Genomic DNA, 26187 nt, shown 5'->3' on the forward strand with positions numbered 1-26187 from the left:
ACTGTTTATAAAAATGTGCGGCTAAAACAAGACCGAAGCTGAAAGGTTCCGCTCTCACCCACACCTCTTTTTACTGATTGGCACATTCTCTGTTGAGGGCGGTCCGTCAGGGAAGGAATATTCCAGGAGGCGTGTGCGTGCTGCGCTGTCATGCTGTTCGTTGTTGAACATTACCAGAAAGATCTAGTGAGAACATTATAGGTGAAATGACAGAAGAAAACACTGGGCTCACCCCCATGAAGTGAAAGCCCTTTAAAAATTGTTGTGGTGATATATGTTAAGTATACTTTTATATTGGCCTAAAATATTTTTTCTCAAAAGTGAAAACAAACAGAATGCTAAATTATTCTAAGGTGTGCATGTAGTTAAAAAGGTAAGTACATAGATGTTTTCATGTTATTTTGAGTATAAATAAATGTAAATCAGCAAATAACAATTATTTTATGCGCTTGGGAGCTTTGTTATTTAAACTGTGGCGCAGCACTCAGTAACAAGCAGTATGTACAATAATAATAAAAAAACAAAACATCATTCAACAGGAACATGAAAAAAATATATCGTTATTGTATCAAAGAAGAGTGTCCTGCCTCGGGGAAGCTGCGCAGTTATTCTAATATGAATTAAAATCCTCACGCTGTACTTAGCCTTGCACATACAGAAGTACTGTTTCATTTAATTAAACTTTGCCCTGGTTTCGTATGCAATCTCACCAGTGTCATTTGCACCAGATTCAAACATTTAACTACGGATTATATTGTTGATGGTATTTCAGCACAGGATGAGTGTTTGTTGCACCAGGGCGTAGCGAGTCTTACTCCTGGGTGGAAAATATAATGATGGAATCACCCATCACTGTTTAGTCATACTGACAGTCTGTGGTAGTCACGTAATTTAATGTATATGACTGTTTCAAAACTAAAAGATGTTACATGCACTTTAGTTGTTTTTTACTAGTTTTGTAGTATTAACAGTTATGCCGTTTAGACATGGGGAATGTATACCGTATAATCACACAAATAAGCGCATTCGCGTGTGCAGGTGGGGTTACGCGGTGCATGGGTTTGTATGAGAAACTAGTCCGCATGTCTTGCATTTGCACTCATCTTTAACAATGGACAGGCGCATGGGATTATATATGAAACCAAAGCTTGTATTCACAGAAAACAGCATATACATATACTGTAGACTCAGGCTCATATTTGCGCTGTTATTAGGTATTATAGGTTTGTTAGATCAACTTAGTGCTCAGCTGTAAGAACATAGGAACGCAGGTACAGTGTCATTATACCATTTACCAATAATGTTAGTCAGGCTTCAGAATGTAATACTGTAGGTCAGGGCTTCTCAAACTCGGGCCTGGGGTCCCTCTGTGTCTGCTGGTTTTCATTCTGTTCAATTACTTAACTATACGCTTAATTGAACTAATTTGCTTAATTAGACATTTTTACTTGTTTTCAGCTCTTAAACAGTTGCAGTTCAAGTTACTTACCAAATGTTTTAGCGAATCTGAAATATGCAACTGTTCAAGAGTTGAAAACAAGTAAAAGGTCTAATTAAAAAAAAAACTATCAGTTTAATTAAGGGTCTAGTTAAGTAATTGAGAGCTCGGTTGGAATGAAAACCAGCAGCCATAGGGGGTCCCCAGGACCGAGTTTGAGAAGCCCTGCTGGAGTTTATGGTTGCCATGTCAGGAGACCTCTGTAAGGTTTAACCCATTGGGTCTTAATTGGATTGATATCCAGTATTAATTTGTTATTTTAACAAACGCTTTTATCCAAAGTGACTTACAGAGACTAGGGAGTGAACTATGCATCACAACTGCTGCGGCAGAGTCACTTACAATTGACCATAACTGTCCAGCAGCCTGAACGTGGGAAGAATGTTTACACATTTTAAAAATGATTGTATTAATTTGTAGCTCATTATAAGGGAGCAATGGACAGGATCCTGGATGCAGTGATGGTCTCCCCTCACTCTGAAGCTGTGAAACATGGCATGGTGCAACGGGTGATAGAATCAGCACCACAGCCTTTGGACAGCGCCCAGTGCTGGGCCATGTACGAGGTGTCCACCAAGCTCTTCCTGCTGGGCGACTCTGAATTTGAGAGGGACGTGGGCAGGGAGGTCCTGGAGGCGTTCGCCCAACACCACTCGCAGGAGTTTGAGCAGTTTTTCAACATGAAGTTTGTGCTCAATCTCCTCCATGTAGGATATGGACCCCTGGGGAAGAGGAGCCACCAGATCTTCCACTATATCCAGACAGGACTGCGGTTTGTAGCGGACAGCCCTTCCTCCTTGGACCTTTTCCACCTGCTGCAGATCGAGGTGCTCAGGATTGTGTGCGAGAGGCCCGGCCCCAAACTGTGTGCTAGAGTGAGCAAGCTGCTGTGCCTGTACCCGCAGTGCGTCCCGAGTGGGAACCTGCAGACGGTGTTCTGCCAGCAGCTCATCCTGAGCATCAGTCACTTCCAGTGCAAGTCTGACGGGGACGATGAAATCCTCAAGTTCTTGGAGAACGTGACCAAAGCCAGTGGGATGCTGCAGGGAGTTTGGAGGAACAACGTGGCTGTCATCCTGCCTTCCCTGAAAGAGCTGTTCATTGTGATCTCCTCGCCCGGAGGTGAGTTTTTGGCAGGAAGAAGAGGAATGAACTACAGTGCACGTCGCTTAACACACAGATAGTGTACCTGCTTAGAAGTTTATTAACAGTATTGGTTATGCAGGTACACACATAGGGCTAGATTCTCAAAGCTATTTACTTATTTTTTTCATCAGACCAATAATGAACATCTCAGATATTTATTTAGAGACTTGAAAGTAGTCTTTAGTTGTTTCTTATTAGTTTTGGAATGGAAATAACTTTGGGTCATATAGTCTGTGCTTTCTTCCGTTGCACAGCAGCACTTGGTTGAGGCTTTTACTTAACAGATAGTTTTCATTGGGCAGGTTTATGTAAGTGCAGCTCACAAAGAATGTACAATCCATTCCACAGTGAGGAACCAATACAAGTAAAAGACCTAGTGCTAGATTTACTACTGGGTTTAAGAATAAATTGTGCCCCACACTTTGTAAGGGATAACTGGAAGATATGCTGTTGTGTGTGTGTGTGTGTGTGTTTTAAATAGTGAATTAAGAGGCAGAATGATAATGAGGGGTGAATGTGTTGACTGGCCATGTCCCTTTATAAAGACAGTTGAATAAATCATATTTGCTTTGCAGTACAGTCTGTCCTTAGTTGCTTTGTATTCTTTCCCCAGAAGGGGATAGTGTCCCGTCCAATGCCCTGGCCAGTGTGGTCCAGTATGTGCCCCTGGAACTAATGGATGCTGTGGTTAGGAACCTTACCAATGATAAAAACATCTCTGATGCACAAATGCTGACAGCCATCAGTAGGTAGGATGGTGGTGATCTGCTAATATGTTTGCTGTGTTTTTGCTCGTTATTACCTATTGGATATATCTATTCATACTGCCAGTAGCAGTCATAATAGAGATTTTATTCATTTCATTTAATTATATGATATATGTTATAACAGAAATAAGTGAGTGTAGTTACCTTGGCATCAAAAGTCTACAAGTGCCTCCACTGTTTGTTTTCAGTATAGAGCTCAGTGAGTGCATGTAAACTTAAAATACATTCATACAGACAGAGCTGCTTAACAAATATCTATATATATATATATAATATCTATATATATATATTTGTTTTTTACATAGGATGGTGGACTGGTTGTCGTGGCCATTAACCAGAAACATTGATAAGTGGATCATTGCCTTAATGAAAGGCGTGGCCACTGTGAATAAATTCAGGATCTTAATTGAGGTGACTCTTATGAAGATTGAACAGGTTAGTGAAACTTTGCAGATTTTATCAGCATTTTAGCAGACCCTCCTGTAAATCAGATATTATATCTCAATGGGGCTTCCCCAATAAAAGTTCCCCGTAGTAAAAGCATATCAGTGTGTAATAAAGTATAGTGAAAGCATGGTAATGCATAGGTAAGCATTGTAAAGCCCAGAGAAGTATAATAAAGCATATTCAAAAACACGATGAACAATGTTAGATTATGGTAAATGCATTTTAAACCAAGGGAGCAGCACTGTATGGGAAAACTATGGAAACATTTTAATAAGCATTACACTGCTGAGTGATTACAAGATTTGTGGCATTTGTGGCAGTGTGGAGTAGTGGTTAGGGCTTTGGACTCTTGACCGGAGGGTTGTGGGTTCAATCCCAGGTGGAGGACACTGCTGCTGTACCCTTGAGCAAGGTACTTTACCTAGATTGCTCCAGTAAAAACCCAACTGTATAAATGGGTAATTGTATGTAAAATAATGTGATATCTTGTAACAATTGTAAGTCACCCTGGATAAGGGCGTCTGCTAAGAAATAAATAATAATAATAAAAAACAGTGAGCTGTATTCAGTAGAATGTGATTCATTATTATTATTATTATTATTATTATTATTATTATTATTATTATTATTATTATTATTATTATTATTATTATCAACTTGCCTTCATAACTGTTTGACAGGTTTTCTCTAAGTTGTTCTACCCAGTTGTAAGAGAGGGGGCTGTGTCTGTGCTGTCCTACATGTTGCTCAGTTTTCAACAGTCCCCTGAGGCATTTCACCTGGTAAGTAAAACCCCCAATGCTGCTTTCTAGTATGTTTTTGTAACTACTTTTCAGGGCCATTCAATGGAAATTGTACCTTTGTTGCACTGATAAGTCATAAATATAAGATTTTTGTAATGATGGGTCTTTCCTAATGTACAGAAGTTTGATAAACAAAATGTCTTGGGCTTGTCAGTTGTCTGATGTGGATGATTTATCCAATGTAATAAATGTTGCATTGTAATTGAAATGCACTAAAACACAAACATCTACCCTATGTTTTAGATAGCTGGCATTCTAAACTTCAAAAAACAAACAAATGAAAGTATATACGGTAAAATATTTGGTATGTCTCATCTATCCCCATGTAAAGTCAAGCTAGGTACAGTACAATGTGAAAGAGCTTATAGTGTGAGATTATGATGGCCCTCTGTACAGCATGTGTTTGCTCTGGTTTATTTTCTCCACTAGATGACAGTGTTCAGAGTTTCTTGGCTTTGAAGTTTTCTTCAGCATCTGGGTCATGTCCCATTGGAAGTCACTGTTTTAAACAACTGGGTTGTCAATTTTCATTTGTTATGTTTATATAAGATATATGTACAGTCGGCGCCGCCGAATCGGGATACTGATAATCGGGATACTGATAATCGGGATACTCATAATCGGGATTGCTGCTTAAATGGGATACAACTCTGAGAGACGGTTCTTCCCAATGCTATTTATGTCGTTTATTTGGGACATCACTTTGTTTAATTGGAATACAGTATTTTCAAATGGTGAACGGAGATCGCTTTTCAGAGCAAGACAGGTCGCGTAGCACAGTGCAGTGGGTAAGTGATTACACTGTGACTTGCCTAAATTGCGTAAACCACGTTGAACTCTTGAAGAAGGAGGAGTCTCCTGTGGTTTCTCAGGCTGCTGTTGCAAAAAAAGTTGGCTTGTCAACATCGCAGATGCGATTAATTTTGTTTAGGAATAAAAAAAAAAATATTGACTCATATTTTAAATTATGTATTTAACATTTAATCATAATGTGATGTGATTTCATTCTTTTTCTTTTTATTAAGAATTTAAAAAGTGTGAGTCAGGTCGTCTCCACTGCCTCTCGTTTAATTGGGACAGCCTCTTATTCTGGATATTTTTCCTTCTCCTGAGGCGTCCCGATAAAGCGGAGCTGACTGTACCGTAATAGTTGCCGCGCAGAGAGATATGTTTAAATACAGTAGTATCACTAGTAAATTATAGAACATAATATGGCGATGCTGTTTTAAAAGTCTGTAGTTTTTTTATGCTGGTTTGAAACAAGTACTGTTGTGGTGTTACTAGCCAGAGGAAAGTACTACTTTACATTTAATATTCAAAATACTGTTTCAAATGCATTAAAAATGCATTTTGGCACCTAAAATTACCCAGGCATTGAACCATTCTTGATTGAAGTGTTTGAGGAATATGAGAGATCTGCACAACTCTGCAATCTCTTGATGGGTGATTCGTTTTTGACGAATGTTAGTCATCACCACAGTAGCTTGCAGCTGACTCTTAATGGGGCTGTCCTGTATAAACACTCTCTAGTAAGTGAAGCACTGCTTGATAACACAAGGGCTTTCTTGTTCTCATGTTTCAGCTGCTGCCTCAGATTCCCCAGCTGATTTCATCTCTCACCAGAGAAGAGTCGGACTCCGGAAGGGGCTGCCTCGTACAGCTCTCCCAGTTAATTCACTGTCTCATCTTCAGGTTTTCGGGGTTTCCAGACATCTACGAACCAGTTTTGGGGGCCCTGAAGGTCAGCCGTGGAATTAATTTAAATTCTGGATAGAGAACTGAAAAAAGTGGAATGTAATGGAATGTAATGCAATGCCTGCTTTTAAAGATCGCTTATTTTTCTATTCCCAAAGTAGCATGTCCGTTATTTCAAGTTTTTTTTTTTTTTTATATTTTTTTATCTGTTTCATGAACGTTACATTTTATGCTCTCCATGCTTTGTTGGTAGCACCTTAGATTACGAGGCATGATTCATAGCGATTTGCTGTACTTACACGGCAACTGCAGGCAGGAAAAGTGTATAATTACATGGCAGGGGCCTGTGCTATGGTATTATCAATTACAGCAGGTAACAAGATGTTGTTCACAAGACTATGTAATTACACTGTGTAAGCGCAAGAAGCATTGAGAATGACATATTTGTTACAGCGTGACAGTTTAATTCCGGTGCTACCATTGTGTTGTAAATACTATTGCCGTCACCAAAAGGGACAGTGTTTAAAAAAAAAAAAAAAAAAAGATCATAAAGATCACAGTAAACCTTCAGGTTGTCTCCTAATTTATAGCTTCTGAAAATTGTGGTGATCTGGTCTGAAAAAAAATGATATATTTACTTTCTCTTAGGATCTCCCAGTCCCCAGTGAAAACAGGATAAAGCAGCTGCTTGGGCAGAATGCCTGGGCGACCCAGAAGAGTGACCTGGCTTCATACTGCCACAGACTTCCTGCTAAGTCTGACACCGGGAAAACTGGCCTGGTGAACCTGGGAAACACCTGCTACATGAACAGCGTTATCCAAGCTCTCTTCATGGCCTCCGAGTAAGCAGTGTCTTCAATGTTTCTGCTCTTCTAGTAATTAGGGTAATTGGGGTACTGGGGTGCATTCATAATGATCAATCAGACCCAATAAGATGTGTATCAGAGCCATTCGATCAGACCAAATCAGTGAGATCCTTTTCCTTTCCATGATTGTTGAGGAATAGTTGCACACAGCTTAGTGGATTTAATGATATATCACATACATTCCATGACACACCCCATGCATTTGCATAATTTGACCCAATATATTTGAAAATAAACCCTACAGGTTGACAAGAAAAGACCCAGTCTAATCTCACCACTCAGTTGTTTTTTTTACATGTTTCTACGCCCATACTTAGTTGTAATTCATGCTCTAAAAATGGTCTTTGAAATCAAACCTGCAATTTGTATCTATATTTATTTATGCATTTAAATTACCAGGTAACAGGTAATTTCGTACAGCACAAAATGAGTAGCTAAATTACAGGGCAAAAAACATCTCTAGGCATTTGGAATTTGTCTTTGACAGTATTTTTAGACAGAAGCCTGATGTACAGTATGGTGTTTACATATGAATATTGAAATATCAGTAAGTGAGGCCCTCTCGTTGATTTTCAAAACATAATAGCACTGAATTATGTTAATGGTACATTACCGGTAATTATCTAAAAGCCACTGATAAGCTACTGTACTTAGCAGTAATTAGTATTATTTTATACTGTGTTATTGCAGGTGTTTTTTTTTTAGGAGACATTCTATTTCCATTTCCATTAAAATAACACATTGAAAAGTGAAATATCCTTTATAAAAAAATATATTAGCAAACTTGGTAAAAATCTTGTTTAGGGGGACATTCAGAATTAGACCAAAGTGGCAAGGAACTTAATATGATCCTACTTATCCAACAGAACACAATTTTAACAATCCGTTAATAGCTGTGAAATGCTGCACATTGAATGAATGAAAAAAAAAAACTAAATATGTTAGTTGCGGTATGCAATTAACATATTTTTTTCTCTTTTCCAGCTTCAGGCACGGAGTGTTGCATTTAACGCAGTGTGATGCCCTGTCACTCATGATGAAACTACAGAGTCTCTTTGCTTTTCTTGAACGCAGTCAGGTAAGCTGCCTGTTTATGACCCCCATCATGCTGCGTTTCAAATCTCTAGATTAAGGGTTTAGTGCATTGATTACATAGATAATCCACTGCTGTGGATAAACCAGATGTACTGTATAGTGCAGGTACAAATGTGTTCTAATTTTGTCCTCCCAGCGGCCAACCATTTCTCCAGTGAGCTTTCTGACGGCATCCTGCCCACCGTGGTTTAACCTTGGAGATCAGCAGGACTGTTCTGAATACCTCAAGTATCTGCTAGACAGGTGAGAAGTTTCTTTAAACAAAAAACAAAAAAACAATTTCAAACCTGGATCCGTGGCTGAGGAAAAGAGACACTGTTTTATTATTTGGGATCAGAGTTTCATGGCCTACTCCCTAGGACTTGCAGTATTACTAAAAATGACATTGTTATGTATAACTGTATATCTTATGACTGAAACTATGTATGAATTATCCCCTTAGAACATGCTGGAGAGGATATCTGTTTGGTAATTGTTGCTTAGTCCCTGTTTTAGTACAGGAACATGCAATTAGGCCACTTGACATTGAATATATTTATTTCCTTTACCCCTTAGACTGCATGAAGAAGAGAAGACCAACAGCAATACCATTCAAAACCTGAGCTGCCTCTCCATAGCAGGTGATATTGAAAACAGTGAAGGCACTGGCAGGACTCTGATTCAGAAGATGTTCGGTGGAAGGATGGTGACCAGGATCCGCTGCCTTTGCTGCGAGAACATCTCCTGGAGAGAGGAAGTCTTTACTGACCTGTCCTTAGCCCTGCCACCACCAAGGACCAGTCTTTCAGGAAGTTTCATCATCGACCCTGCACAACCGGTTGTGGAGGAGATAGGACCATCAAGCCAAAGACCAACTTCCAAACCACAACGACAAGCTCCTCAGTCACCAAGCAAAGACAAAAAGCCACTGAAACAGGAGGAATCTTCTGTACGTGTTGTCCCAGTGGAGACCATTGGGAGCATTGAACAAGTGATGCCTTATTATTCAGATGAATATCCTAAAAGTAACTCCATGTCTGCAGTAGCTTCAGAAGAGCAGACACATGGTACAGAAGCCTGCAGATCAATCACAGACCTAATCAACTACTTTTTGTCTCCTGAAATGTTGACTGGGGAAAACAAGTACCACTGCCAGAAGTGTTCTGCCTTACGTGATGCCGAGAAGGTAGTGGAGGTGACAGAAGGGCCTCATTACCTTATCCTAACCCTTCTGAGGTTCTCCTTCGACCTCGGAACCATGAGGAGACGAAAGATCTCTGACAACGTCTCTATTCCTTTAGTTCTAAAACTACCAGTCAGGGTCAGTTCAAGAGAGCAGGGCTGTATCAGTGCTGGGAATCTGGAGCCTAAGCCAGGAGGAAGTGCTTATGAATCCTTGACCTATGATCTGTGCAGTGTGGTAGTGCATTCTGGGGTATCTTCAGAGAGCGGCCACTACTACTGCTATGCAAGGGAGTATGTGGGCAGTGTCTTTGAGAAACACAGCAGAGGTAGCACAGGGGCCCCTGCCGATCAGACCACCAGTGAAAGCCAGTGGTTCTTATTTAATGACAACCGGGTCTCCTATTCCTCCTTTGAGTCGGTTAGCAATGTAACCATCTACTTCCCCAAAGACACGGCGTACGTCATGTTCTACAGGAAGAGACCCTCTCACCAGACTGAGAGTGAAAGCGAATGCATATCAGCTGCTGAAAATCTGTACGGAGAGGAGCCACTGCCCAAACAGCTGAGTGAAGAAATTTCTAAAGACAACATGATGTATTTACAGGTAATACTCATTAGCCCTTAACCATATACAACATAGTGTAGTTACAGGTAATAATACAATGTGTTCTTTGGTTAGTTAATATTCGTCAAAAAGGAGGACTGGAGCAACAGACAGCCTCTGTTCCCACAGTCAAGCCCATAGCCTGTTTTCCAAACCTAAACAGAGTATGTTACCAAGCTACTGAACCCATAAGGCAAGGACCCATCAAGGGAATTTTCACACTGAGTGTTTGGGGCACCTGACCAATAGGGGTTGTAATGAGATGAGCTATGCCCATCCCTTGGCTCTCTTGAGCATAAAAGTCAATGCAAAGCTCCCTGTAGTTGCACAGTCTGATCTGCTAATTGGCACAAGTGTGATACGAACCACCCTCATGGCTCTCCCTGCAATCCCAGACTGTGAGCTTTTTGGGACCCCTGTAACACTATTACATATATCTAGAGACCCATTTACTAAATTATGATAACACGTGGACATAAAGAATCATTAAGTAAATCATTAAGGGAAACATTCAGAGTTTACATTCAGTTACAAATATTCAGTCTCCTACCATACTCTGTACCTTACCATACTATTGCTTTACTACACTTGCTTTTGTAATATTATACCGCAGTAAACATTTCTAATGTCATCTAATTGGTTAAGCCATAAACGTGTAATCTTTCTCCAGTAGTCAATGGATTCATGAATTCAATCAGTAAATAATATGCTTGTTTATGTCAGAATTAACTTTAATTATCTCTTGTAGGAACAAGAAAGAGCAGCGAGATACAATGCTGCATCCTCATCTGCCATGGCGGGATCCCCAGTGTGGCTGAGGAGACAGAGAGGCGATGGTGAGGCAGAGGGAGGGGGTACCTTATGGTTTTATTAAAAAAAGCTCTTTCACAGCCATTACTATAACAACTCTCTTTGAAAGTCTCTTATCATTTTCCTGATTTTTCCAGATTTGTTTTTCTAAGCTCATTTGTCCCACACTGTAGATTCACTTCATGTGTAGCAGGTATTAGGATCCCAGTAGACATCACTTAAAGGGAGCGCCTATATTTTGGTGAGGGCACTAATGCCTGCTGCACATGGAGTGAATAATGGAGTGTAGTTGTGTCAGGTTAAGTGGACTTCGCCAGAGACAAAGTAAAATAAAGTCTGGAAAACAAAATTATCCACAGAAGAATTGAACCAGGTTGAGTGCGGAAGCTGTTCCGGTATTGAGAAGCACTGCAAGAGGATGTTGTATAAGCCTTGGTTAATACATATTTCATTTCTAACAATAAAAAATGATTTTTAATATAAAACGTAAAGGGTGTGCCAATGGGAGGAACAGGTTAACCAGCAGCTTGTTTTCTTTGAAGGTGGTGTAGGCCAGAGGAACTAGGAGATCCAGTCCCTTTACTGCCCTTGACGTGCTTTATCAAGCTGGGTCTTGTGACTTCTTCTTTGCCCAAATCCCATCCTGCTGCCATACTCGACACAAGCAGGACACCACCAGGAACTATTGTAAATCTACACTGCAAATAGCATGAGTGCCTTGACAGCATACTGGTATGTTCAGTAGGTGATGCCAACCCCTTCTGCCTAGCTTATTACTGCTTTCTGAACATATTTATTTCACTTTCCTCATTTTAAATATTATTTAGGAAATACAGAAAATGTTACCAAGATATGGCAGAGATAAACCACACATATTTATTATTAAAAATGGGTGCTGGTCGTGCTGTAAATTGTAGAAGTCTCTAAATAAAAATAATTTTTTTACTGTATATTGTTTTGACTCCATTAATATTGAATTAAATAAGTAGATAGAACAAGTTCTCTTTCTGAACAACAGTCACTGAGGCTGCTGATGAGGAGACAGGATTTTTGCAACTTCTAGGGCTGGTTTTTCAAAATTTGTAATCTGGATCTGGATTATAATCCTATATTGTGTGATTGAGATTACTTTTATCTGTTGTGTTTTTCAGAAAATGGCACTGCTGGATTAAATTTATCCATATTACAAATAATTACGATTACGAAATTACGATTTTTTTTTTAAGTAATCTTGATCACAAAATATAGGATTACAAAATCCAGATCACTGTTATCCAGATTACAAGTTTTCAAAAACCGGTCCCTGGAGACCTGACGACTAATACTAGCAGGCAACATTCAATGTAAATGCAACACATATTGAACTGAAGCTTGGTGAAAGGTCAGTGCTCTACTAATCAGATTCTAAGATAAGCCGTTCTGAGACCAATCACTCCATTTACAAAAGTTAATTTTCAAAATCAAGATATTCAGAAGAGCAGTAGTCCACTTCATAATTTATTGTTTATTATTGTCCACATTTGTTTTCTGGTATAATACAGTAATGACAATTAAGCAATGTTTATCCCAAGTGTACCATGTTTTACCATTTAAAGTCATAACGTGGCATATTGCGTCACACAAACCAAGACACAAAGCATAAATTAATGTGAGTAGAGTGCTTTTTTGTTTGTTTTTATTATTTAAAAAAAAAATACTGAATAAATTAATAAATTATCTTACTAACTATCCACATTAAAATGTAAAAGGCTTTACAACAGGCTTTACAATAATACAGAAAAAAACATACACCACTAGAGTAACACAGTTTTAGTAGGTTTGGAAACAAGGATGTTGCTTTAGTAGCTCTCTCAGCTCACTTTTTACATATGAACAGTACAGGGCCCCATCTGTTTGTCCTGCTGAAGACACACAAATTTATACAGACCCTCCAGGCATTAAACAACAGCCTTGACAGTCACTGTATCACTACGTCAACCCTTTCCCCATTAGAACGTGTGGTGCTAAAAATCCCACCTCACCTCGTAGAAGCATCAATGGTTGCAAACAACAGGATCTCAGATTAGTTAAAAAAAAAGTTACTGCGTTCTGCCTTTCTAAGGCCTTGTGCTGTTTAGCAGGACTGGCAGATACTTTGGTTAGGTTTGTTGGTTAAGGGTAATGGTTAAAATATAATCATAATGAGGGCTCCCGAGTGGCGCATCCAGTAAAAGCACTCGCTAGAGTGCAGGATGCGCTCTATAGCCTGGACATCGCGAGTTCGAATCCAGGCTATTTCACAGCCGACCGTGGACTGGAGCTCCCAGGGGGCGGCGCTCAATTGACCGAGTGTCGCCCTGGGGGAGGGAGGGTTAGGTCGGCCAGGGTGTCCTCCGCTCACCGCGCACCAGCGACCCCTGTAGTCTGGCCGGGCGCCTGCGGGCTTGCCTGTAAGCTGCCCAGAGCTGCGTTGTCCTCCGACGCTGTAGCTCTGAGGCGGCTGCACGGTGAGTCTGCAGAGTGTAAAGAAGCGGGCGACTGACGGCACACGCTTCGGAGGACAGCGTGTGTTCATCTTCGCCCCTCCCGGGTCAGCGCAGGGGTGGTAACGGTGAGCTGAGCCTAAAAATAATTGGGCATTTCAAATTGGGGAGAAAACAATAAAAAACTAATAAGCAACGACTAAATTAAAAAAATATATATATAATCATAATAACAAGCATGGTGAAGGCCATACACAGTAGAAACTAGCTCACGATTACACTCTATTTTTATATTGTGATCTGTGGCATAAGACTTTATCACAAATGGCATTTCCTTTATCTGTTAACTTGTATAAAAAGCAAAAAACAGGGTGATTGGCCACAGCGCCAAACCAAGTCAGCTTGTCAGTTAAAAAATAACCTTTAAATATTTAATGCATTTTCACATTTAAATTAAAAAAAAAGTACAATCTTTAAATAAGTGGTCCCAGCCCACTTAGAAATCTCGGACCTGATTGAAAGCAATATCAGTGAAGCTGTTATTGCAATTTTGTTTCTCCTGTTAAATTAAGAAAAACTGATTCAAAGTTTCCCCCAATAAAAGCATATATTGATAGATAAATGCCATTTGTGTTGTTAAGGCCCCGAGGGAGTATCAGTTGATATTGATTTCATGATAGGCTTGTGTTTGCTGCCTGGGACAGTCTGCACACTCCCAGACAAGACCCCTGTATCTCATCCGATCCAATGATAAGAATTGATGCTGGCCCTCCAGGGTGTCTTCATGTTTTCTCCGTGCAGCTGCTCCGGCCTGTATCAAGAGCTCATTTTCACTTTCATGACAGGATGGTTTCCAGAAATGGACTCAGTCTAGATGCAAAGCTTGTGTGCGTAGAGCTTCTTGAAATGGCTTACTCTTGAGATGTGTGACAGGGCTTTGAGTTCCACTGTTTTTTGGCTGTTACGTTTTTTAACCACCCATGCTACTTCAAGCCAAACCTCCCTCAGTGATCCTTCAAAATGAATTTCACTGGAGGCTGTCCTTCCGGCCCCTTGCAGTGTGCTTGTTTCACTTTGTGGAGGGGTACAAATGCATGCCCGCTGCTTGGCTCTGTATTCAGAATGTTTTTGTTTTTTTTTCAAACAGCTTAAAGAAAGTTTAACCTCTTGTATTTGCTTTTAAATATTGAATTTGACAATAACCATAGAAAAGTGCAACACAATTAATGTAAACATTATTTGTAAAAAAAAAAAAAAAAGGTGAACAACAACATTTTAAAAGCAGACAACAGCTTAAAGTTATTTCTTGATTTCATTCTTTCAAAAAAAAAAAAAATACAAAGTCACAATAAAAAATAAGTAACAAGTTTCAGACACAAGTTGGCCATTCTTGGTTACTTTCTCTATACCCTTGTGTTTTTAGTTTGTAAACGCAAGCTGAAAATAACTTTAGGGTAATCATCTTAAACTTATCCTGTATATACCATTTGGAATAAGACCAACCAAACAGTGGTTCGCATAGATGCTTAAGCTGGTCAGCAGTTCAATTGTCTTTTCTCAAACCAATAGTTTTGGATTTAATTATGGTGGTGCTATCCTTTTAGTGGCTTTTAGCAGTTTTCGTTATCACAGTTCTTGTTATTTGATTCTTTTTCAAAGTTGATAAAAGGATATGAGTGTTGTAATTTAATTATATTCTAGGGTTATACTTGAAATACATCCATTTTTAGCAGGGCAGTGTTGCAATAGGAACTGAAGAAAGGAACCTTGGTTTTTAAAGTAAGTATGCCATTAAGGCAGCATTTAAAAAGACTGTGAGTTAAAAAAATCTGTGTTTTCATTTCTGTTAGCCATTGGCACTGGCAGATGATACATCAACGCATCACACAGTAGATCACGTATACACTCAGCTGCAGTTCAATCCTGCTTTGTAAAAAAACTGTAATATTCTTCACTATAGTTAACCTGTTTAACTTGTGCAGCACTGAATGAAATACCAGGGATTAGTGGATTACAGAAGGATAAAACATGCACATTTATATACAGTCACTTATATTAATAAACAGCTTTTCCACAGCTGATTAAAAACAGGCTTATATGTGTACAAATTAGGAACATTAGTGAGCTCCTCCGTTGTGTTTGTATGTATTCTGAAGAAACCCTTGGAAGACTGATGCACATAGCCCCCATATCGTATTCCAACAGCTTTGCTTTCCAAAGGCATAGTTCATTAAGACACTATAGCATGCTGCCCAAGTACCGTGTGTGCATTTGTAATGGGCAATATGAAACTGACCCTGTTGCTAAGTATTATAACTCACAATTTGTTTTGAAAGGTTTCTGATCTTGCATAACCATCAACATAAAGTGTTTCTTTTTTCTGTGTATATATTTGACTTTAACCTTGGAACTGAGATTTTCACTGCAGTTGTTTTCATCTATCTTACTGGACCATTTTTTCAAATTACATCATGGTTTGGTTCTTGTACTGAGAACAAAACAGTGTCGAGCCAGATATAAATATACTGAGCATTAATGCCTTAAAAGCTGCACCTATTCAGTATCATCTTCATGGACTCATCTATGTATTCTTTCACTGTTCTTTCGTGACACAGTGAGAAGACATGCGCCACTGGAGAATGACCAGAATTTGCTGTAAAGCTTACGAAAAATGTTTGCTAAAATGAACCATTCGTAATAGTTCAGACCTCCAGTAAAGTCTGTTTCACAAAGAAAATGTTTGTTTTTCGAAAATAACATTGTTAGTATTGGCGATATCAGGTACTAGAGTTGAGAACAGCACGTTGATTCTGAGGGAACGTTACGTCTCGTTCTGTCTTGCTGTTTCTCTATCAGGACTTCACTCCCTTGGCGGATTCTGAAGACTGTCGGACATCTGTCCATTCCAGCATAGTGTTCTGGAGCGCCTGCGTCTTCTCTTTGTCTACCTGCACGTAGTCCACCTTCTCATCTGAGGTAATAGAGGACGTGGAGGGCTGGGGAGGAGACAGAATTGATTTAAAGATGTTAAAATGGTTAATAGTAAGAAGCACCACTGAAGTAATCCAGCTGTCCCAGTCCAAGCACAGGAGGGTGCTTTATTATTTACCTTTCTGTGTGGGATCGGTGAATTCGGTTTAAAGTCCAGATCTAGATAGTCGACATTGACGCACTTCCTAGGAGCAGGGCTGCTTGTGCCACTGTTTGCAGGAGAGGTAGAGACAGGGTTTTGCTGTTTGAAAGCATAAGAAATAAGGTAAGAGCTTTGAAAAACATACAGCTCATTATTTATTTTTTTGTATTTTTATAACAGAATGCATTATAATTCTTAATAAAGTGCTCGTCCTGTATTCAAATATTGAATGTAGGTAAAACCTTACTTTACATCAATGCTGAATTCTCAGAACTGAACTATAATTCCACATACCATTGCAACATAGTTATCTTCACTGTCCGCTGAATCAGTACTGGTAATGCTTTGTGTGGATATGGGTCGACAGTTTTGTGTGGAGATAGAGTTCATGACTGGCCTGCAATAAAAATGCAACAAAATCAGTTTTTACTTTGGTGCTACTTGAATGCAAGTTTTTTTTTCCATGATATTTGGTGAGATTTTTGTACAAATAGAAGTGATACATACACTGGTCTAATCCAGGACTTGGTGACTGGAGACTTGTGTGGGAACTCATCAATAACAAGGTTGTTTCTCAAATCCAGAGGTGTTGGTTTTGCTGAAACAGACAGCATTAGAAAAATGTATTAATGAGGACAGGAGAACTGAAGGCAACACACTGGCTTATAGTTGCATAGTTAAAGACTGGGATTCAATTACTGTTTTGTTGGCTATTGTTTGTTTTGTTGTGCGGTACTTCTTTAAAGGTGGATATAATATTTTTTAACACATTTTGAAATCAACAACTGATTAGCTTTATAACTTTTAATACAAAAATGTTGCGCTGGAGCAAAGTAAATCTGGCCTCTTATATGCTCACGTTTAAGGTTGCGGTCGACGGGGGGAGGTGTGATGTCACTGAGACGCCCAGGTCGATGGCACGGGGAGGCAGTGCTGCTCTTGCGCGTAGGGAGGGTTGCCGAGCAGACCGATGGGAAGTGGAAGTGGTGTGGGCCGGGGCTCATGGGAATGTAGATGCTCTGAGGGTTGTTGGCTGACGCAGTGTTAAAGGGAGAGGAGGAGGAGCCCGGGTTCATTGGCACATAGTTGTCTTCAGAGTCGCCGCTGTCCGAACGAGCCACAGAAGCTTTTGTCCTCTGTAACATAATCAGATATCGTCACAGGTGAAAAAGTGGCACTGTTTTATATGCGTTTTTGTTAAATGTCATGTCTCCTTCATCATTTGTTGTACTTTATGATATATTTCGTGCAGAAATATTTGATAATTTCCTGCACAATTAAATTCAGGTTTAAGCCCACATTTAAACATTTTCCAACCAGATGTTATTCTCAAAACAGTGCAGCTGAAAAATGTCAGCATTCTTAAAATGAGTGCATACCGTGCACAAGGTACCTCCAGTAACCGCTGTAGCCTTCTGTCCTAATAGAAAACTAAACAAATTCACTCTCTGCTAGTTACTGCAGAGTGCCAGTGAAAAACAAGGGTACAGTAGCTGTAAATGAGCCAGACAAGTTGTTGTTTTTTTTTTCTTTTTACAGAGGTATAGGTTTCAGAAATCCTCAGAAGAACAATCCCCACTTTTAGGAGGTATTGACTCTGCCGCTGATGAGAAGCCGGGACTTACAAGATAGGAGCTGAACCCGTCGTGAACCGACTCCACGGACTGGCCGGTACTGCTGAAGCTGAGTTGCTGAGGGTGGTCGTTCGTCTCAAAAGAGGAGGCTGTGACAAACAAGACAGGCACTAGTACCTTTTAGAATAGCTACATATGTTTTAATGTCCTGCTAATCCCTCTATCCCAGTCATAACAATCATATTAGAAAGGTAAATGATACAGTAACACAGAAGTTAATCCATACATTCTATTGATCTAAACAGTTATTCGTCTAAATACCTCCAATATTTATATATTAAACATAGACCAAAGTTTTACTTAAAACAGACTCACACACACTGTTACAGGTGTTTGTTTTCACAAAGTCCCCTTCTGTTAATGATTTAAATGGTTGCAGTATTGCGATCAATTGAATAGACCCCTCTGTCTCTTATTGTATAATATATGGTATAATGGTGTAAGTAAAAAAATAAGAATATTGTTAATAGCAGATTCCAGGTTTGCATGGGACCTCCACAGAATATGATGCAGCGTGCCTCATGTACTAAATGAAGCCTCTGTGCTCAGACTGATACTTCCTGATAAAAGCCTGATGGGATTACCTCGATACAGCCTGAAGTTCTCCACTGCGGGCAGCGTGTTCCTCCGGGGGTTGGCAGCCACAGAGGCACTTTCCCCGTTGTGCTTCATGATGCCCCACTGCTCAGATATCTGTCCCGGTTTGGGGGGCCGCGGCGGCGGAGCTCCGGCCGAGTCGGTGGCCCCCATGCCCAGCGCATTGTGGTTCGTGTCGAAGGTGAAGGTGCGGGGGATCTGGTAGACTGAGCCGGGCAGGGTGGGCAGGTCATAGTTGTCGGTGGCCAGGGTGTTGTTGGGGGTCTTGAAGGTGTACACCTCCTCATTCTCCAGCTCCAGCTCGGGCAGGCTGGCCCGCACGTGGCCCTCCGAGCCGAAGCTTCTGGGCAGGTCGTAGCTAGAGTCCCGCTGCTGCTCCCCCAGAAAGGGGTGCTGATGCTTGCTGGGTTTGGGCAGGCTGTAGAAGCCATGTAGCTGGGCGCCCATCCCGTTGAGGCAGTGTGCGAAACCTTGGGACAGCTTCTGCACCGCCGTGTCACTGCCGATCAACAGGGAGGACCGCGTGGCCTGGGAGAAGCTGGCACTCCTGGGAACAACAATGGAAAATACATTTAGTTTCATCACGTTTCTTATGTATTATTAGAAATAAATAGGGTGCAGTAAATGACAAGGCAATACATTTAAGGGGCTGTGTAACCTTTTTTTTGCAGCTCATGGAGAATGACAATTGTTTATATATTTACTAAAAAAGAAAACGTATGAAAAAATTGAGCACCTATTTAATTCCCAGCAGACCACGATGTTTGTGTAGCTGTTTGTGAACTATAATCTGTCCCCATTTAGAGAATGAATGGAACATATCGAAGTCTTTGAGGCTCAAAGCTGTGTTTGAGCACATAGGTACAACCCATATAGCCCGTTAGCTCTCCACTCAGTAGACTGATTCTACTGTATTATATAGATGCTACTCCCATTGGAACCTGAACATATGCCTCCTGCATCCGATAGTATAGCTGCCCCCCGACAGTATCAGGCACAGTTTATCTCAGTAGGAGGGCAGTCTATTCGGACAGCTAGAGCAAGCCACAGCTACTTTACTGTAGGCATAATTGATTGAGTGGTAGTGCAACAGCTTGCCACAAGATGGCAGCAGACTCACAGTGAGCAGTCCAGGGTTGAACTCCTTTCCCACGACAATACTGGGTGTTGTCAGCGGTTGACATGCAGTTTACACAGTGCTGTTATTTTATAACAGCTGGAGGGATTCCAAGATTACTTGATAGTTGTTGGAGAAAAAATCAAACATCAATTGCCAGAGTAACTGAGAAATGTTTTATGTAAATTACAGTATTACTGTACTGTAAGGGCCAAGGGATGTTTTCCCACTTTTTTTTCTCATGTTTATTATTTTAGATTCCACTTCCAGATCATTATTTTGTATAGTCCCTTTAAGTTCCTAACCAGTCAAGTTGAGATAAAACAGATACATCTCTAAAACGTTCCACTTCATCATATTATACATACAGTCGGATTCAGCCCGAACTACAGTGACCTATTTAGTGATGTGTAGTTTTTTCTTGTACATCCCTGAAATCTCTGCTTGCATGCAATCACATTCATCCTGTGTGAACTACATCTCCCAAGAGCCTTAGACATTCATCTGTAGGAACAATTGAGTAGTTTCCCGTTTCAAATATTATTTAAGTTTGTAGAAATTGAGGATTTCATTATGACCACCAGCACTAGACACAAAGATGGTTAAATAAATAGCACTGTCGTCCCCAACGGGATCAACACGGTATTTATGTGTTGTCATCTTCTTTGATTCTTTACCCATAACTGTGGGACTTTTCCTAATTAAATAGACTTGTTCGTCCAAACAGTCCTCCTTAATACCCGCCACTCTTTTTCTATCTCACGGGCTGTAACCTCTTCCTACCCATATTGTCAAGGAGCAGCATTTTGAGTTTTCGAAGGTTGAGAGCATCGCGCTCTTTTTTGGCCTGGTTTGTATAGTCTCTTACAGGTAGGGGTCCGTGGTGAAAGTTTCACCTCATTGTATGTATACAGTCCAAATATAGTTTAGTTTTGTTGGAAGTCTTTATATAATGTTCTGGCCAGGTTCTCATGATGACATCATCCTTTGGCTTGTTTCTGATCTTTGTGTGTCTTTTATGACCAGTATTATGTGCAGCAAACAGCTTTCCAAATGGACAGAAACTTTAGAATGCTCATTACATATTGAGTCAGGTTGCCAGTTCCTACTGACTCCTACTGTATTTATTTAGCTAGGTTGCCAGTAATTCCTCCTACAAGTCTGGAGGACCTGAGATCATAGGTTGTCGCACCACCCAAAGGAAGAAGGAGGGGGCACGGCTGGTACAAGGAACAGACTTGATTTAAGATAGAACTGATATCCTTATGATTTTTATTTTATAATACTCATACCAAGTTAAATCACAACTGGTTCTTCCTTTATGTACCTGGTGGATCATAAGAAATACCACATTTTGTAGGAGAGGAGAATTGTTACTGTCCTTCCAAAGCGGATGTTTCATTGGCCAATTGAGTAAAACTTTTTTTTTTAGTGTAAAAGGAAAAACTGAATAGTGAATCAGATGTGGATTCAGGAAAAGGTTAGGCTGTTCTTGGCATTTATCTCCTGCATGAAGCAGCTCTATAGCGAACTGTCTTAATTACTTTCCAAACTGAATAGGCAGCCATCTGCAGTCATCAATGGACTGGCAGCAAGTCACATTTAATTGCACAAATATGAGTCAGTTTCAGGGTGAATGCAATTAATATAACTATGCGGCAACACACAGAGAGACAATAGTCTTGTTATCGAAAGCAATGTACTGCACACTGTACATATAGGACTGGAACTATTAAAAGCTCAAGGTAACATCATGCCAGCATTTGAACGTGATTGCTCACTTCAGAAGGAGGCCTAACCCCATTGTGTGGGAAAGCTCTGGAATGAAGAATAAGGCTACAGTCGGTATCTGTTTTTATAAAACATTTACCCTGAGCCATTTGATCAGTCACTGCGTGGTACCTGAGATCACCTGGTGCGTGTAGTCTTCTAGTCTTCTTCTCCGTGTTTCTGTGCTGTGATGAGTGGAGGGGTGCGGGGAGGGGTGCTTACTAAAGTGTTAGGAAGCCTATAACCACCTACTACATTACAGAATTAAAGTGGCTATAGCTAATGAAATAATGAAAACAAATTGTACACGTCTTGCATTTTCATTTGCTATATAGGATTCATAAATAGAGCAAGACGTAGAAAAGAGTGTTCTTATTATAGTACTGCACATTCTTTTTAAAAACTATAATTACACACTGTAACATGTTTCTTTTAAAAATGTACATTTGAGGCCTATACTATACAGCATGTGGCAAATGGAATTGCATGATGGGTAAGATAAATGGACTTATTTAGATACAACCAATTTAATAATTAAAACTCACCTACTACATTTCTACACATTACATTCAAAAATGTGAATTTTACTGTTGACAACCCATATTCTAAAATACTGCCAGACCCGGTGTCTACACGAGACCACAACAGTTCATACAAAATACGTATAATTCATCCTTCAGGTACATTATCTCATCGACTGACACTGACGTAATGTACACCGTGGAATTATTTAATGTGTATGGTTTCATACATTATTTTAACATTGGATTATGTTAAAATAAGTATTAGTCAAAGTATTAGTCTTTTGATTAATTTTACACAGAACATTTTTATTTTGATATCATTACAATTTTGTGTTTTAGATTCCATCCACATCACTGTTCTTGACAGCCAAGTGATTTGGCTCACGGTTATGTTGACCAAGGTTACCGTAGCAACTGGTTGGCAGTGACTTACACTGTACACCAAGAAAAGATTATCACTCTGGAAAAAATCTTGTTTTTATATTGTCTTTTATTATTGTTCTGAGGGAAAGATACTTGCTAGACTCAATTAAATTACTAATTTAGTTTGGTTACCAACTATCCAATAATCCTAATGCTCTTTATTGAATGTACTTCTATTTAAAAAGTGTACAGCGCTGTAAATCCCTGGCTACTTAAATAAGGGACACATGTTCAATGCATGCAGGCCTTTCTTTTGTATAGATAACAGGCACCACACATCAAGGTACGGTTCCGCCTGACCTCAATGTACGCCAGGTGTTCCAGGCCTCTCCAAAGATATTGCAGCGAGTTGGCCTGGGATGAGCACATCATATTGGATGATTAGTCATAACCGTTTTGAAGTCAATAACTAGGCTTCTTCTTTTCCATATGTATGTAACGATGACTTGTAAAAACATGTATATTTTAATGAGTATCATTCCTCTGCAGTTGATTGTTGATACACACCTAGCATGTCATGAGGTTTGTGACAGGTAGGACCCTGTGGCTGGTTCACTGTGCATATGCGTGCCTTTGTGGAAGCAGCTGCAGCCGCATTGCCAGGCAACCAATTGAGCAGGAAGGTTCGCCCGGGGCGGAGCTGATCGGGAGGTCCTGATTGGCTAGGGGGCGTGCCCGGGGGAGCCTGGATCATAGATCCTAGCGACTGCAAAGCCGTGGACTCACAGACGTGAGCTGAGTCAAAGAGTCTGTTCACATTGAGGAGGAGGAGGAGGAGGGGGGCGTCCGCTCCAGGGGGGGAACTTACTGCACAGAACCCTTGCACTTGCAGACGGGGCCCGTGAAGGCCTTGCCTAGCTGGGGCCGTCAGACGGAGCCAGAGTCGGCGGTAGGATGCCGGGACTCTGGCAGCAACATAACTAGGTTAGTTTAGGGGATTTCAATCCCATAACAGTATAGAGAGGGTTTCGTAGTGTAGTAGGTTCCTGGCCTTGTGTGGCAAACTTTTATTTTTAGCTTTGTTTAATTTTGTTTTGTCTTTATTAAATTTGACACTAGGGTTGCCATTGCTGGTACCCTAGTGGCAGTACCTGTGTGGTGTGTAAACACCCAATGCTCTGTCTGACTCATAAATACTATTAGTGTTAACTCATTGTGTGGAAATGTGTGGAATAATGCGGTCGGGCTGGGAATAAACAGCACCAGGAATGAGCTTCCAAAGGCAGCTCGTTCTTAGAGACTACTGCAGGTTAAGAAAAGTATTGCTTACATAACACTGTTGCATTTCATTTAAAGGAAAGAAAAGATATACAAATACATAATGATATAATATAAATATATTATATACAGTATATATATATATATATATATATATATATAGCTATGGCCAAAAGTAATTCTCTCATATTGCCCACAGCATTCATATAGTGTTTATGTGATTAATCAAACAAGTTCCATAAATCTACCTCAAGACCCAAAAGGCATTACAAATGACATTTTTCATATATTCCTCTACATTATAAATTTATTACAGCACGGAAATAAAAACAACCTGGCAACTTGCATTGTAATGTAGTCGTAGTGGAGGGTGATTAATTAGTGCAACTGCTAGCCATTGCTTCACGCTACCTAGCAATTTCCTATGCAGTGGTCTGCTTTACAGAATGACACATTGGCACAATAGATTAGCACAATTGCTATTCATCCCTCACCTTCTGACAACCGGGCAGTAAATGCAGTAAACGCCCTGACAGAAAGCAAAAATGAAAGTGCATTGGGATATTGATGTCAGTATTTCTGGAGCAGCATGTTGTGAACATTTTTAATGGACACGTTTTAAGCATGCAGATAACATTTTGTGGCTAAAATTACAACCCCATTAGGACATTATTATTACTTTTGATTATTTTGTACATGCATCAAAGAGGCAAACATGCTCTATAATACCATGCTGCACATTTAATTTAAACAATTATTTTATGGTTGATTTTTTGGTTCATTTTCAATGGCTGCCTGCTGCTTGCCAGTGTTATTGTGCATGTAGTATGAATTGTAAAGTTCAAGTATGCATGCATGCCCGTGTTCAAAATAGCCAGATAAAGCTTGTAAACAACAATCCTGGTGATAGATATCACAGTCTGGGTGTGACTCCATTCTGCTGTATACTTCTGCACATTACAAAACCCTTTCATGTTTAACCTTTCTCATTTAAAACTCTCAAACTACTGATGTAATTAATCAGTTACCTTAAGAAATAATTATACTTGTTGTGAGACAGCAGGGAGGGGGTTAAAACCTCCCTGCGCAGAAAACAGGTGAAAATGCACACTGGTTTTAGTTTTGTATTTGTTTATTGTTAATTTAAATTGGTTAATTGTTTTATTGTTTAATTATCCCCTGCACCTGGTGGTTGTTATTAAATTAGGACCAGGTGCAGGGTATTTAAGGAGTGAAGCCAGAATGCTCCGGGGCTGCTGAGTAGAAGGAAGCAGAGAGGTGCTCTGCTTCTGAGCAGTCAGGAGAAAGAGGTACAGTTTAAACCTGTTAAGGTTTGGGGCAGGTAAACGGCTTAGCCGTCCTGCGAGTGAGTCAGGTTCCAGTGTGTATAGTAAGCGCTCCAAAAACTGAGTTAGATTTTTGTTTTGTGTTTATTTTGTTTCTGTTTAATAAAAATAGCGCAACCGCGCTTTGAAAATCCATTTCTGTATGCTGGGTCTCAGTTCTTAAAGGGGCAACGAACCTGAGTGAGTGGCAAGCTCGCTCACATTGTATAATAATAACAAACAGGTGTAGGTTTGTATTGAGTATCGCTTTGAAAAACACCTGAAGCACATCGATTTGCACCTCAGTTTTGCTTCAGCACACACTATGCTCAGGATTTCAAAGACGATAGAAAATCTATCAGACCTGACCTTGCACTTGTACTGCTGCAGCTGGCTTAATGTTCATTCTGTCTGTGTGATGCTTAATAGTTACAATATAGGTCACATCAGAACTTTTAACTGAATCACACATTAAAACAACCGGATGTGGATGGTGCATTGATGGAAATGTAATGTAAAACAAATGGACATAACATGTCCGTGCACTTATGGTTACAATTTTAATGCATTCTTCAGCACCACTGCAAATGGGCAGGGCAATGACGCCATAGCAAAATTGCAGCATGATCAAAATCTTGGACTTGCTAGTCACTAATGGCTCTTCTGCCCATAGAAGAATACAAATAGGATGAATTGTTCTGAGATCTGAGATCTGCTTTCCCCAGGAGAAACACTGCCCTTAAATGCATCCCTGATTCTTACCTGACGTTCTCACTTTTCATGCTCCTGCACTGATGTAGGAATAGATAATCCTGGGGGGCGCTGGTGGAGAGAGTGGTCTGGGAGTGACGCAGTGGGGTGTCAAAGGTGAAGAGAACAGGCTGACTGGAGTGTGCGGGGGCTGAAGATTTCCGCTCCCCTATTAGTGGAGGGATAGAACCACTCAGATCTGCTGGTGTGGAGCGGGGGGCATGGATTGAAGACATCATGGATCTGGTAGCATCTGCATTACAAACAAAAAAAAAACAGACGATTGGACATCTCAAGGCTACAAGCCCAAACCTAACACTGCCTTACCCCCAGGTAATA

The 26187-nt window shown here is 40.2% G+C and overlaps 2 protein-coding genes across 3 annotated transcripts in view; one reads left to right on the forward strand and one right to left on the reverse strand.

Annotated features, from left to right (window-relative positions):
• The first annotated feature begins 92 nt into the window (after positions 1 to 92).
• LOC117405201 (ubiquitin carboxyl-terminal hydrolase 35-like) lies at positions 93 to 11809 on the forward strand. Of its 2 annotated transcripts, XM_034008070.3 has the most exons (12): positions 93 to 373; positions 1919 to 2620; positions 3258 to 3393; positions 3717 to 3846; positions 4539 to 4640; positions 6244 to 6402; positions 7005 to 7198; positions 8207 to 8300; positions 8454 to 8560; positions 8873 to 10085; positions 10834 to 10921; positions 11438 to 11809. In XM_034008070.3, exons 2-12 carry the CDS (start codon positions 1936 to 1938, stop codon positions 11458 to 11460), a joined length of 2931 nt encoding a protein of 976 aa, XP_033863961.3. In that variant the 5' UTR covers positions 93 to 373; positions 1919 to 1935; the 3' UTR covers positions 11461 to 11809. The 2 variants fall into 2 exon arrangements, with proteins under 2 accessions (XP_033863961.3, XP_058886955.1); XM_059030972.1 differs by having other exon boundaries at positions 10834 to 11809.
• A 570-nt stretch (positions 11810 to 12379) lies between these two features.
• The window catches only part of LOC131738038 (GRB2-associated-binding protein 2-like), a 69961-nt gene continuing 56153 nt past the window's right edge, over positions 12380 to 26187 (reverse strand). The window contains exons 3-10 of the mRNA XM_059030973.1: positions 25861 to 26101; positions 18709 to 19268; positions 18116 to 18213; positions 17350 to 17626; positions 16998 to 17088; positions 16785 to 16887; positions 16467 to 16589; positions 12380 to 16353 (exon numbers count right to left, since the gene is read on the reverse strand). Coding sequence (XP_058886956.1) covers positions 16210 to 16353; positions 16467 to 16589; positions 16785 to 16887; positions 16998 to 17088; positions 17350 to 17626; positions 18116 to 18213; positions 18709 to 19268; positions 25861 to 26101 — 1637 coding nt within the window. The 3' untranslated portion in view covers positions 12380 to 16209. The remainder of the gene's footprint in view (positions 16354 to 16466; positions 16590 to 16784; positions 16888 to 16997; positions 17089 to 17349; positions 17627 to 18115; positions 18214 to 18708; positions 19269 to 25860; positions 26102 to 26187) is intronic.

Source organism: Acipenser ruthenus, chromosome 9 (genome assembly GCF_902713425.1).
Source record: "Acipenser ruthenus chromosome 9, fAciRut3.2 maternal haplotype, whole genome shotgun sequence".
In the NCBI taxonomy this organism is placed as follows: Eukaryota; Metazoa; Chordata; class Actinopteri; order Acipenseriformes; family Acipenseridae; genus Acipenser; species Acipenser ruthenus.